This window comes from Triticum aestivum, chromosome 1D, assembly GCF_018294505.1.
Source record: "Triticum aestivum cultivar Chinese Spring chromosome 1D, IWGSC CS RefSeq v2.1, whole genome shotgun sequence".
Taxonomy (NCBI): Eukaryota; Viridiplantae; Streptophyta; class Magnoliopsida; order Poales; family Poaceae; genus Triticum; species Triticum aestivum.
In genome coordinates, this window is record NC_057796.1 from 477,807,722 (window position 1) to 477,822,698 (window position 14,977).

General features: G+C 45.0%; 1 protein-coding gene and 1 pseudogene across 1 annotated transcript; one reads left to right on the forward strand and one right to left on the reverse strand.

Moving 5' to 3' along the window:
• Nucleotides 1-3,916: 3,916 nt before the first annotated feature.
• LOC123183189 (F-box/FBD/LRR-repeat protein At3g26920) lies at nucleotides 3,917-6,030 on the forward strand. The gene is made up of 3 exons (XM_044595937.1): nucleotides 3,917-4,938; nucleotides 5,024-5,158; nucleotides 5,301-6,030. The coding sequence occupies exons 1-3, from the start codon at nucleotides 4,006-4,008 to the stop codon at nucleotides 5,649-5,651; spliced, it is 1,419 nt and encodes a 472-aa protein (XP_044451872.1). The 5' UTR covers nucleotides 3,917-4,005; the 3' UTR covers nucleotides 5,652-6,030.
• Nucleotides 6,031-8,298: 2,268 nt separating this feature from the next.
• On the reverse strand, nucleotides 8,299-10,560 carry LOC123161105 (disease resistance protein RGA5-like; annotated as a pseudogene).
• Nucleotides 10,561-14,977: the final 4,417 nt, after the last annotated feature.

The window sequence follows — 14,977 nt, forward strand, 5'->3', positions numbered from 1 at the left end:
CCATGTCCCTAGTAAGCCTCTAGTTGACTAGCTCGTTGATCAATAGATGGTTACGGTTTCCTGACCATGGACATTGGATGTCGTTGATAATGGGATCACATCATTAGGAGAATGATGTGATGGACAAGACCCAATCCTAAGCCTAGCACAAGATCGTGTAGTTCGTTTGCTCAGAGCTTTTCTAATGTCAAGTATCATTTCCTTAGACCATGAGATTGTGCAACTCCCGGATACCGTAGGAATGCTTTGGGTGTACCAAACGTCACAACGTAACTGGGTGGCTATAAAGGTGCACTACAGGTATCTCCGAAAGTGTCTGTTGGGTTGGCACGAATCGAGACTGGGATTTGTCACTCCGTGTAAACGGAGAGGTATCTCTGGGCCCACTCGGTAGGACATCATCATAATGTGCACAATGTGACCAAGGAGTTGATCACGGGATGATGTGAGTTACGGAACGAGTAAAGAGACTTGCCGATAACGAGATTGAACAAGGTATCGGGATACCGACGATCGAATCTCGGGCAAGTAACATACCGATAGACAAAGGGAATTGTATACGGGATTGATTGAATCCTCAACATCGTGGTTCATCCGATGAGATCATCGAGGAGCATGTGGGATCCAACATGGGTATCTAGATCCCGCTGTTGGTTATTGACCGGAGAGTCGTCTCGGTCATGTCTGCCTGTCTCCCGAACCCGTAGGGTCTACACACTTAAGGTTCGGTGACGCTAGGGTTATAGAGATATTAGTATGCGGTAACCTGAAAGTTGTTCGGAGTCCCGGATGAGATCCCGGATGTCACGAGGAGTTCCGGAATGGTCCGGAGGTAAAGATTTATATATGGGAAGTCTTATTTTGGTCGCCAGAAAAGTTTCGCACTTTATTGGTATTGTACCGGGAGAGCCGAAAGGGGTCCGGGGTCCACCAAGGGGGTCCACCAGCCCCGGGGGGGCCACATGGGCTGTAGGGGGTGCGCCTTGGCCTATATGGGCCAAGGGCACCAGCCCCAAGAGGCCCATGCGCCAAGAGATAAGGAAAAGGGAGAGTCCTAAAGGGGGAAGGCACCTCCGAGGTGCCTTGGGGAGGAAGGACTCCTCCCTGGCCGCACCCTTCCTTGGAGGAAGGGCCAAGGCTGCGCCCCCCCCCTCTCCCTTGGCCCTATATATAGTGGGGGGAGGGAGGGCAGCAGCAATCCAAGCCCTGACGCCTCCCTCTCCCTCCCGTGACACATCTCCCTCCTCCCGCAGCGCTTGGCGAAGCCCTGTTGGAATCCCGCTACTTCCACCACCACGCCGTCGTGCTGCTGGATCTCCATCAATCTCTCCTCCCCCCTTGCTGGATCAAGAAGGAGGAGACGTCGCTGCTCCGTACGTGTGTTGAACGCGGAGGTGCCGTCCGTTCGACGCTAGGATCATCGGTGATTTGGATCACGACGAGTACGACTCCATCAACCCCGTTCTCTTGAACGCTTCCGCTCGCGATCTACAAGGGTATGTAGATGCACTCCTTCCCTCTCGTTGCTAGTAAACTCCATAGATTGATCTTGGTGATGCGTAGAAAATTTTGAATTTCTGCTACGTTCCCCAACAGTGTCGCGACTTCAACCCAACCTCCGCTGATGATGAGCCCTAAGAATGGATTGATAAAGAGTACACCACCAAATCTAGCGAGTTAGTAAGCTTATTGATGGAGTTTGCCACGAGAAATCTTCCTATCGCCACTGGCTCTCCTCCTGCTAGATCACCATGAACAGGGGTATCTTCACCGCCCGGCACCGGTTGCAACTCACACACACCAACATGATATTCTGACGAGCAAAAATAAAACACCACTAAGGCAAACACTACACCTAGGCTACTATATACATCAGTAGCCCCACGCTCTTCTCCCATACATGCTTTGCCGGCAAGGTTGAGAGAGAGGGAAGACGAATGAACAGAGAGCTCATCTTGGACTCTCAATGGAAGGGCCAGGGAGAGAAACATAAGGGAAAAGTTTTGATCTGAGTCCTTCTCGACGACAGGGTGCTCTATCGTTTTTTTAGGAACGAGCCACTTGCTGGTTGCAATTCTTATTTGATGCGTAATTCACTACATGCCGCTATGTGCCACTGCGCAAAGATGGGCCGACAACATACCACATTCTTTCGAGTAATTTCCCTTTTCCCATACCTTCACATACCAAATTTTCCCTTTTAAAACTATTTTTCTTCTAGTTTTCTGCTTTTTCTTTCGTTTTCTATTTTCATTGTTCATTTTCCCATTATCAAATTCGTGAATATTTTTCGTCAACATATTTTGAATTCTTGAGCATTTTCTCGTTCATAATTATTTTTAGTCCATGAGCATTTTTAAAAATTCATGGACGATTTTGATTCCGTGAAATTTTTTAAGATTCATGAATATTTTCTACATCCACACATATTTTCTGAACTAACAAACACTTTTACATTCCATGAACATTTTATGAAACTCGTGAACATTTTTTAATTCGTCAACTTTTTATTTTTGCTTACACTTTTTGAGAACTGCAAACATCTTGATTTCGTGAACATTTTTTGAAATTCGAAAACATTTTTCAAATTTTCAAACATTTTCGTATTAAGAAATGTTAAATGTTTATTTGTATTTGTGAACATTTTTAGAATCCCCGGAAATTTCTTGGCAGTCATGAAGATTTATTTACTTTGCAAATATTTTTTTGATTTCAGGAATTTTTCACAAATTTGAGAATTATTTGTTGAATTTATGAATATTTTAAAATTTCAAACTTTTATTGAGTTCACTAATATTTGCCTGAATCCACGAAATATTTTGAGTCGTGATATTTCTTTGAAATCATCAATATTTTTTGAATCAAACTTTTTTGGAAATCATGGATATATTTTGAATTCACGAACTGTTTCTGTATTCATGAATATTTCTTAAATATATGACAATTTTTTGAATTCGCAAGCATTTTGTAAATTTCTAAATATTTTTTGATAGTTTTTAGAAAAATTAGTCAACACAATTCAAAATAAAAGTAACTGCCAAAAAAACCAACGAAAGAAAATATTTCAGCAGTGCTTTACCTCTGGCGATGGGCCAATGATGTAGCTCCTTCCTCATGATTTTCTCTCTCTTTTGTTTCTTTGTTCTGTTTGGAAAGGTTTTTCATTAGTTTTCTTTAATTTTCTGTTTTTCCTTTTTTTTCACAGATTTTTTTCTTTTCTAAATGTTTTTTTAACACATGTCTACTTTTTCAATACACAATGTACATTTTTACTATACATGTGGTTTTTTTTCAAATAAATGATGTATATTTTAAACAGTTTTTGGTACACATGTAAAATATTTTTCAAATACACATTGCAAACATTTTTTACAATGTATATTTTTTTCAAAATCATGAATATTTTTTGAAAACAAATTTTTTTTGAAACGAATATTTATTCATTATGCCATGTACATTGTTTTGGATAGTATGCAACGTTTTCCATAAACGTGAACATTGTTGCGAACCTCCTGTGGTCGGGTGGTTAAGATGACAATGGTATCGCAACCCATCAGGGTTTAAGTTGTATACTTAATATTGGTGCTCGCATGTAGACGTTCCCATCGACTGCGAGGCGCATGTGGTGACTTCGTAAATCTCAAGATCGTATGCTGGCTTAGTTTCTCGAGGTGTTCATATGGATGGGGTGTGCGTGTGCTTGTGTTTATAGTAGGGTATGCTTGTGTGAGCGACTTCGATAACACTGCGTTAGAAAAATACTATGCAAAAAGACATTTGTTTCTACATTGTTGTATAAACTTCTTTTTTACAACGCTGACAGGGTCAACGCTGGGCTAGGTCTACTGCCCTCTGCATCTCCGTCACATCCTCTCTCCAGAATAAAAAAAACACGTTCCCCAATTCTCCTTCTCTCCAGAAGAAAAAAAAACACGTTCCCAAATCCTGAAATCCCCCACACTCCCAGCAACCACCCCAACCCCTCGTGCGCGCCAACCGCCGGCCATGGAGGACGCGGCGGCGGCGGCCGTCCCCGGAGCGCACGCGTCGGCGAGCCGCCGATCCGACGACCGGCAGGTGCCGCTGTGGAGTCCCGGCCCCCGGGAGCAGCAGAGAAGCCCCGACGATCTCATCAGCCACCTCCCCGACGACGTCCTCGGCGCCGTCGTCTCGCTCCTCCCCACCAAGGACGGCGCGCGCACGCAGGTCCTCTCGCGCCGGTGGCGCCCCCTCTGGCGCTCGTCCGCGGCGCCGCTCAACCTGTCGATCGACCGCCGCTTCTGCGCGGGCGACGCCCGCAAGCACGCCGCCGTCGTCTCCCGGATCCTCTCCGACCACCCCGGCCCCGCCCGCCAGTTCTCGCTCCGCCAGGCCTTCCCGCCGGGCCAGATCGACCGCTGGCTCCGCGCCGGATCGCTCGCCCGCCTGCAGGAGCTCGAAATCGCCTACACCAAGGTGCACGGGGACGTATGCCACCCGATGCCGCCGTCCGCGCTCTGCTTTGCGCCGACGCTCCGCGCGGCCAAGTTCGGCAGCTGTGAGTTCCCCGAGCTGACCGCGCCGTCGCCGAAATTTCCGCGCCTCAAGCAGCTCACCCTGTGCCGCGTCAGCATCTCGGAGGACTCTCTCCACGGCATGCTCTCTGGCTGCATTGCCTTGGAAAGCCTTTCGCTGGACCGGAACATCGGCATCGGTCGCCTCTGCATCAGCTCACCGACGGTTAGGCGCTTCAGCTTCTCGCCTCATCGGGACAAACAAGGTATCGTCACTTGCCAAGAGCTGCTCGTCCAGGACGTCCCACGCCTTGAGAGGTTAATACTACATGATTCACACATTGGTCCGGCGACCATCCGGATAACCGGGGCACCTAAACTGGAGCTGTTGGGGTTGTTGTCTCATGGCATATCTACACTCAAGCCTGGAACCACAGTTCTCCAGGTAGCCGTAAGGCCAATCGCGCATTCGACATACCCATATACTACAAGCTATCATTCTTATTCACACTTGTTTTATTTTCCTCCAGAAAACGATTGATGTCAGCTTGACAACCATAATGCATAAAGTGAAGATTTTGGTTGTTGACTCTATTGGTCCCAATCTAGATGCAATTGTTGGCCTACTCAAGTGCTTCACTTTCTTAGAGAGGCTATATGTCATTGTGAGTATACAAACTTCTGTCTTTAAATATGGAAATCAACATTGGGTTAGACTTAATCACGACCCGCTGAACTGTCGTGTATGTGTTACTAATTCAGTTCTTTTGTGACTGCCTTTATATTATTTCGTTCTTCTGTCTGCAGTCGCACCCACAGGAGGATATGAATAATGTGCGCAAGTATGACCCACTGGATCCAATTGAATGCCTAGAACTCCATCTAAAAAAAGTGGTATTGAAGAATTACGATGGTAACCGGACGCAAGTTATTCACTTTGCCCAGTTCTTTGTTTTGAATGCAAAAGTGCTTAAGGAAATGGAAATTGGAGTTGTCAACCGCTGCAACAGCAAATGGATGCGTTTTCAGCGTAAACGGTTGCAAGTGCAGAATAGAGCTTCTCGAGATGCACAGATTGAACTAAAATGGGATACAAAGAAGAGCTTCAAATACCATGGTTTTTCCGAGGCTGATCCCTTTGACATGTCCTCATGTTGACACTTGATACGGTTGTGTTAGGTAGCCTTTCCAGAGATCGCGTTGCAGCCGGCTTCCCTTGTTTGCCTGTCTAAGGTTATCTCACCGTTGTGATATCTACAAAATGATCTACTTAATGCAGCAATGGAATGCTTTCTTGCGCACTCTGGAGCATACCAGGATTTAGGAGGTTGCGCAGCAGCTCAAGATTCCAGTCCAAACTTGTGATGTATAAGATGTTAGAGGGTTACTAGGATTCGTGTGTCCTGTTTAGTTGCTTGGATTTTCTCTCCTGATTGGTGTCATATTGTAAGCTGGTAGCACCTACAAGCTCCAGCTAATATATTTGTGTAATTACCACTTGCTTTAATGAAATCCCGAATGCACTTTTATTATTTTATAGTCAGCTGATTTCGAATTCGCCATCAGTCAGTTATCCTGGCCGCCCGGTTACCTAACCCAGCACGAGGGGCTGTGGTTCTTTTGAACCGGATCTCCTCGGTTCGGTTGGGCGGGTTCCTGGTCATTTTCGGCGGGGTCCCATTTGTGTTTCCATGCCCGGAAGAGTTGTGTTGTTTTTTAACTGAATTTTAAAAGTGTGTCTGCGCCGCATTTCATATTTTTATGTTTCAGAGTGTCTCGCTTTCCTGGAGATAGAAGCAGGGTGGAAAGACCAGTGGCGACTCCTCCAGGATGTGCATGGAGAGGGTGATGTACGTGAAAGCAGCGGTTGCCACTGGCAGACAGGGTAAATCTTCACTCTTTGGTTGTGCTCCCTCCTTTTTTTTTGTCTTCTTCAGTTCTGTTTTTCCGTTGCGGCTAGCGTTTCATCTCTGTGCCATCCGTCAAGGTGTGTTTGTATGAGTCACTGAACATCTGACAAAGTTTACGGTAGGGAGGTGGTGTTGGGTGTTTCAGTTGTGTTCTTAGTCCAATGAGTCAACCAATATCCACACACGCAATGTAACGGTACTCTGTTTTCAATCATCCCCTTTTTGCTACAAATTAATCATAAAATGTACCTGAATGTATGGAGGGGGGGGGGGGGGAGCACTGTTATTTTTAGCTTCTCGAAGGTGCTGGTATTCATGGACAAAGGGGGACTGGACATGCATTGGTAATATATCATTGCTGTTTTTGTGGGGTTTAATCTGTTCAATATATGATCCTTCAGTAGTGTGGCTCAACAAATACTACTGTTGGTATTGTCGAGTGGAGACGACTCCTTTTTTTTTATCATTGCCCTGTGTGCAGTCCATTTCTTAGAGGTAGATTGCAGCAATTGTTAACCCAGAATGGACAAATGGTTTTTGCCTTGTTGTGTCTCCAGGCTTCGTATCGTCAGGAGGACCTCTGGGGTCAGTTATGAAGTTTGTACTCCCTGCCGTCAGTTTTGGAGTCCTGCTAGAATGGAGATAGAGAGGAAGCAAGATGTGGCAAGTTCAGAGAAGCAGAATTTATAGGAGTCAGTCGGAGTCATGCCGGAAGTTGGTCTGTCAGAATCTCTGAAATTTCCGTAAGTACTTTGGTGAATATTTCTAGGATTGATATGAAGCAGTCTAGCACTATCACTTTAGTGAAATTTCCATCAGTATATTTTCTAGGTTTGTTTGCATGATTCTTTCATTCACTGGCTAGCTCTAGTCTATTAACCAGCACTGGAGGGTCAGCGCGTCCGATGTATTAGTCGCCACGAAAGCTGATCTTGGCAAAGGCTGGCGATATATAGTTTCTTGAAAGGGACGAACTCAATTTCCCGAACAGTATAAAGGCTGGCGATAAGAAAGTCAGCAGTCATCGCCATTAGCAACTGTAGATAGAATGCAAAACTCCAGGCAGACGATGGTGATGAAGATGTATTCCTGGAAATCAGTAAAAGCTCATCCTGGCTCAAGTCACAAGTAACAGAATTTTATTATGTGTCTGAACTCCCTGCTGTCAGTGTTAAGAGTCGTGCTGTAATGGAGATGGGAAGAAAGAGGAGGAAGAAGCGAGATGTGACCAGTTGAGAGAAGCAGAATTTCAACCGTGCCTGATGTTGCTTGCCTCTGAACCGACGACATGTTCATCAAGTTTGGGTGTATGGCTGAAAGCTTGAACGTTACTATGGAATCTTGGCCACCCAGATTCAGTTGACATTACAAGAGCATGCATGCACTCACAAAATCGGCCATAGTGTCTGGTTTTTATTTTTTACAGAGCCAGCCAGCTTACCACAAGATCGATAGTTTAAGCTCAGGCACGGCACGTTAGCTAGGCTTCGAGCACCCTGAGTGAATAACAAACCAACCTTCCTTTTTGCGACTTGCAAGCAGGTTATACACAGCCATACATTACTGACCACAATTAATCGAGAGAAATAGGCGATACAGTTTGCAGTAGTTCTGATAGAGAAAATATGTTTGCTTGAATGTTACAGCGTCAGTCAAGGGGACTGCATTCATATCATATGGAAAATGGCAGATCAGTTGACAAGAGTAGCATGTTCAGTCCCAGTGCAGAGCCACGCTTACTTCAATTATCGTACACAAACAACAACATAAATTTGCCACCACAAGAGGTAAATAGAACTCAGGGGTGTTACTCAAGTCAAGCTTCCCCAACAGCGAATTAAAAACACATCTACTACTAATGTCTGTTCTAACTCAAGCAACCCAGCAAGACGGGGGAGGCAGCTGGCGACAGATTTAGGAAGAAAAAAATTACTAGCTCACACTAGAGATAAATCACCTTGAATACATGTGATCCGCTCAACAAAGTCACTTTTGGAACCAAATGCTGATGGCCGGCCAGTTGAGTTGCAGACTTTGCAGTAATTAGCAGGACTGGATTCTCCAGATGCATTACTTGACTTGGATCCACGAACTGCTGTTCAAGATGAGTGAGTAAAAATCACGATCATTTGAGTTACCAGGATTAAGGTGCCTAGTTCTTGGTGGTCACTCTCTCATTCTTCTGGTCTCCTTTCTTCGCCCGAGATTATTTTTGCGACGTACTCTTCCCACTCCTTGTCATCCTTAAACATGTGACCTTCATAGGCTCTGCTGACACGGATTCTGCACTTGGGGAGCAAGTTGGTTGCTTTTTCAATGGAACACTCCAGAGCCTTCACCCTGCGTGGAGCTGCTCTGAAACAACTGATTTTGACCTCGAGCTGTGCAAGGCCTGGAAGATGCTCGACACCCAAGTCTTCAAAAAAGTCGGACGCCACAAACATTGGGTTCAAGTGAAGACGGAGACAACGGAGTGCTGGCATAGCACCTGGTGCAAATGTTAGCCGCAGTCCACCCGTTGGTTTCACTTCAACAGGAGAACGGAAGAATGAATAGGGGAAGTAGAAGACCTTTAGCAGTTTGAATCCATCACTACCGATGATCAGCTTTCCATTAATGGCCTCTATTGTTATCTCAAGCTCCAGATGGGCCAGAGAAGGCATGCCCATGAGAACTTGGAGATCCTCCTTATCAAATTCCGTGACCGTTATGCATAGTTTCATGAGATTCTCGAGGGAGGCCATTCCTCTGGGAACCATTCCAATAACTGGCTGAATTTTAAGAACTTGGAGGCACGGGTAGGTGCTGCATGGGTTACAGAACAGACGCTTGGCTGTCTCTCCACCAGTACGAAGATAACGAAGGTTGCATTTGCCCGACTCATTTACTTCTTCCGCAAATCTCACAGGGTCGTCGGTTTCCTGGAAACGTAACTCCTCCAAGGCCTGCAGACTCCGAAACCCACCTGCAGGTAATTGTGTGTACCTGCTGACAAATAGGCGCACCAATTTCTGCAACTGCACCACATTAGAGGGAAGTCTATGAAGTAAATAACAGTCTCTCAAATCGAGTGTCTCCAAGTGCTGCAGCTTTCCAATTTCACAAGGAAGCTCAGTAATCTTAGAATAGCCAATTCTCAAATACCTCAGCTGACGCGAACTACCTATGTGTTTTACATGCTTGTTTTCCAACGAATCACATCCAAAAAGATCCAACACCCGCAAAGCATGGAAGTCCACGAGATGGGGTACTATCAGCTTATCTGGCTCAAACACAGTCAATGAGCGAATATGTATCTTGGTCTCTGTAATTGCCCCAACTGCCCCTTTATGCTCTTTGCCACTAGATTGCATGGACAGACGACGTATCTTATTTGGGAAAAAATTGCATATGCGCCCATTTAAGACAGTGGCAAAATTCTCTTCGTCCGATAAAGATATAATAAGGTCAAGCACCATATCATGGACCCTACAATATCTCACCGAACTGTCATAATTACCATAAACTGGCTGAATCATATTTCTATTAACGAGTTCATTAAAACAGTTCTGTGCTACTTGATCCAAACTTCCCCATTGTGTAGCAATGAATCCTTCTGCTATCCATTTCCATTTCAACAGTTTAATATCGATCATGGAGTCCTCTGGATATAAGCACAAGTACAGTAAACAAGTCTTCAGGTGGTGGGGAAGATCCAGGTAACTATGTAACAATATATCTTTCATCCCTTTTAAGTTCCCATCTTTATCAAACGAAGAACCAGTACCAATGGAATCTTGCAGTCTCTCCCATTCATCCTTGTTATGTGTCTTACTGGCAAGCAAACATGCAAATGTAATTATAGCCAGTGGCAGTCCGCCACATTTTTTTAAAATCCTAGCAGAAACTTCTTCCAGTTCAGAAGGACATGAATCAACGGAGCTGAAAATTCTCTTAAAGAATAGTCTTCTAGAATCAACATCATCTAGAGGTGCCATTTGATAGGGTTGCTCATCCGAGACAGAACAACATAGATTAGCTACACCTGTAATGCGTGTAGTAGCAATTATTCTGCTGCCATTATTATTCTCAGGAAATGCTGTCTTGACCAATTTCCAATCTTGTTCTTTCCATACGTCATCAATAACAATGAAGTACCTGCATTGAGTAGTGTGCATTGTTAAGCATTCTCGTTAACTGTGGGACTTGCACTAGCAATTAATTTGATAATGGCAAACAGATACATAAATGTTGCACACTTAATTTTGCAGTAACTTTTTTTGTATCAATCAAGCTTATTAGAAGTATCTCACTGCATCCTCAAGGTAAGTGAAAACAAGAGTATCTAAATCATATCAACGGATAAACGACTTTCCATTGGTAGAAGAAAGAACAATTCTACTTTAAGTTTCAATCCTGGAATTTAGTAGTTAAACCACAAATCCTTAACTATTAACATTGTAGTTTACCTTCTAGACCCTAACCACCCGGCGGGTGCGTGTTCGTAGGTTCGTCATGGTCAAGTAACATGACCTCCAGAACAGGATTACCGTACCACTCTGGTGCGGATCTTACTCTGGTTGACCTACGAGGTTCGGTAGTAACTTGATCTGAAGTTACATGATCATCATCATTAGCTTCCTCACTAATTGGTGTAGGAGTCATAGGAACAGATTTCTGTGATGAAGTACTTTCCAATAAGGGATCAGGTACAATTACCTCATCAAATTCTACTTTCCTCCCACTCACTTCTTTCGAGAGAAACTCCTTCTCTAGAAAGGATTCATTCTTAGCAACGAATGTCTTGCCTTCGGATATGTGATAGAAGGTGTACCCAACAGTCTCCTTTGGGTATCCTATGAAGACACATTTCTCCGATTTCGGTTCGAGCTTATCAGGTTGAAGCTTTTTCACATAAGCATCGCAACCACAAACTTTAAGAAACGACAACTTTGGTTTCTTGCCAAACCACAGTTCATAAGGCGTCGTCTCAACGGATTTAGATGGTGCCCTATTTAACGTGAATGCAGCCATCTCTAAAGCATAACCCCAAAACGATAGCGGTAAATTAGTAAGAGACATCATAGATCGCACCATATCTAGTAAAGTATGATTACGACGTTCGGACACACCATTACGTTGTGCTGTTCCGGGTGGCGTGAGTTGCGAAACTATTCCGCATTGTTTCAAATGAAGACCAAACTCGTAACTCAAATATTCTCCTCCACGATCAGATCGTAGAAACTTTCTTTTCTTGTTACGATGATTTTCCACTTCACTCTGAAATTCTTTGAACTTTTCAAATGTTTCAGACTCATGCTTCATCAAGTAGATATACCCATATCTGCTCAAATCATCTGTGAAGGTGAGAATAACGATACCCACCGCGAGCTTCAACATTCATCGGACCACATACATCAGTATGTATGATTTCCAACAAATCTGTTGCGCGCTCCATTGTTCCGGAGAACGGAGTTTTAGTCATCTTGCCCATGAGGCATGGTTCGCAAGTACCAAGTGATTCATAATCAAGTGATTCCAAAAGTCCATCAAAATGGAGTTTCTTCATGCGCTTTATACCAATATGACCTAAACGGCAGTGCCACAAATAAGTTGCACTATCATTATCAACTCTGCATCTTTTGGCTTCAATATTATGAATATGTGTATCACTACTATCGAGATTTAATATAAATAGACCACTCTTCAAGGGTGCATGACCATAAAAGATATTACTCATATAAATAGAACAACCATTATTCTCTGGTTTAAATGAATAACCGTCTCGCATCAAACAAGATCCAGATATAATGTTTATGCTCAACGCTGGCACCAAATAACAATTATTCAGGTCTAAAACTAATCCGAAGGTAGATGTAGAGGTAGCGTGCCGACCGCGATCACATCGACTTTGGAACCATTTCCCACGCGCATTGTCACCTCGTCCTTAGCCAATCTTCGCTTAATCCGTAGTCCCTGTTTCGAGTTGCAAATATTAGCAACAGAACCAGTATCAAATACCTAGGTTCTACTGCGAGCATTAGTAAGGTACACATCAATAACATGTATATCACATATACCTTTGTTCACCTTGCCATCCTTCTTATCCGCCAAATACTTGGGGCAGTTCCGCTTCCAGTGACCAGTCCCTTTGCAGTAGAAGCACTCAGTCTCGGGCTTAGGTCCAGACTTGGGCTTCTTCACTTGAGCAGCAACTTGCTTGCCGTTCTTCTTGAAGTTCCCCTTCTTCCCTTTACCCTTTTTCTTGAAACTGGTGGTCTTTTTGACCATCAACACTTGATGCTCCTTCTTGATTTCTACCTCTGCAGCCTTTAGCATCGCGAAGAGCTCGGGAATTGTCTTATCCATCCCTTGCATGTTTATAGTTCATCACGAAGCTCTTGTAGCTTGGTGGCAGTGATTGAAGAATTCTGTCAATGACACTATCATCCGGAATATTAACTCCCAGTTGAATCAAGTGATTGTTATACCCCAGACATTTTGAGTATATGCTCACTGACAGAACTATTCTCCTCCATCTTGCAGCTGTAGAACTTATTGAAGACTTCATATCTCTCAATCCGGGCATTTGCTTGAAATATTAACTTCAACTCCTGGAACATCTCATATGCTCCATGACGTTCAAAACGTCGTTGAAGTCCCGGTTCTAAGCCGTAAAGCATGGCACACTGAACTATCGAGTAGTCATCAGCTTTGCTCTGCCAGACGTTCATAACATCTGGCGTTGCTCCTGCAGCGGGTCTGGCACCTAGCGGTGCTTCCAGGACGTAATTCTTCTATGCAGCAATGAGGATAATCCTCAAGTTACGGACCCAGTCCGTGTAGTTGCTACCATCATCTTTCAACTTAGCTTTCTCAAGGAACGCATTAAAATTCAACGGAACAACAGCACGGGCCATCTATCTACAACAACATAGACATGCAAAATACTATCAGGTACTAAGTTCATGATAAATTAAAGTTCAATTAATCAAATTACTTAAGAACTCCCACTTAGATAGACATCCCTGTAATCATCTAAGTGATCACGTGATCCAAATCAACTAAACCATGTCCGATCATCATGTGAGATGGAGTAGTTTTCAATGGTGAACATCACTATGTTGATCATATCTACTATATGATTCATGCTCGACCTTTCGGTCTCAGTGTTCCAAGGCCATATCTGCATATGCTAGGCTCGTCAAGTTTAACCCGAGTGTTCTGCGTGTGCAAAACTGGCTTGTACCCGTTGTATGTGAACGTAGAGCTTATCACACCCGATCATCACGTGGTGTCTCGGCACGACGAACTTTCGCAACGGTGCATACTCAGGGAGAACACTTGTTCCTTGAAATTTAGTGAGAGATCATCTTATAATGCTACCGCCGTACTAAGCAAAATAAGATGCATAAAAGATAAACATCACATGCAATCAATATAAGTGATATGATATGGCCAGCAACATCTTGTGCCTTTGATCTCCATCTCCAAAGCACCGTCATGATCACCATCGTCACCGGCGCGACACCTTGATCTCCATCATAGCATCGTTGTCATCTCGTCAACTATTGCTTCTACGACTATCGCTACCGCTTAGTGATAAAGTAAAGCAATTACATGGCGATTGCATTTCATACAATAAAGCGACAATCATATGGCTCCTGCCAGTTGCCGATAACTTTGTTACAAAACATGATAATCTCATACAATAAAATTTAGCATCATGTCTTGACCATATCACATCACATCATTGTTGGGGATCGTAGCAAAATTTTAAAATTTCCTACGCATCACCAAGATCCATCTATGGAGTATACTAGCAACGAGGGGAAGGGAGTGCATCTACATACCCTTGTAGATCGCGAGCGGAAGCGTTCTAATGAACGGGGTTGATGGAGTCGTACTCGCCGTGATTCAAATCACCGATGACCGAGTGCCGAACGGACGGCACCTCCGCGTTCAACACACGTACGGAGCAGTGACGTCTCCTCCTTCTTGATCCAGCAAGGGGAAGGAGAGGTTGATGGAGATCCAGCAGCACGACGGCGTGGTGGTGGATGTAGCGGGGTCTCGGCAGGGCTTCGCCAAGCTTCTGCGAGAGGGAGAGGTGTTGCAGGGGGAGAGGGAGGCGCCGGGGGCTGGTGTATTGCTGCCCTCCCTCCCCCCACTATTTATAGGCCCCCTGGGAGGGGGAGGGCGCCAGCCCTGGATCCCATCTGCATGGGGGGCGGCGGCCAAAGGGGGGAAGGGGGTGGCTTCCCCCACAAGCCAAAGGGGGGCGCCCCCCACCCCTAGGGTTTCCAACCCTAGGCGCAGGGGGAGGCCCAAGGGGGGGCACCCCAGCCCACTAAGGGCTGGTTCCCTTCCCACTTCAGCCCATGGGGCCCTCCGGGATAGGTGGCCCCACCCGATGGACCCCCGGGACCCTTCCGGTGGTCCCGGTACAATACCGATAACCCCCGAAATTTTCCCGGTGGCCGAAACTGGACTTCCTATATATAATTCTTCACCTCCGGACCATTCCGGAACTCCTCGTGACGTCCGGGATCTCATCCGGGACTCCGAACAACTGGTTTCCGCATACTCATATCT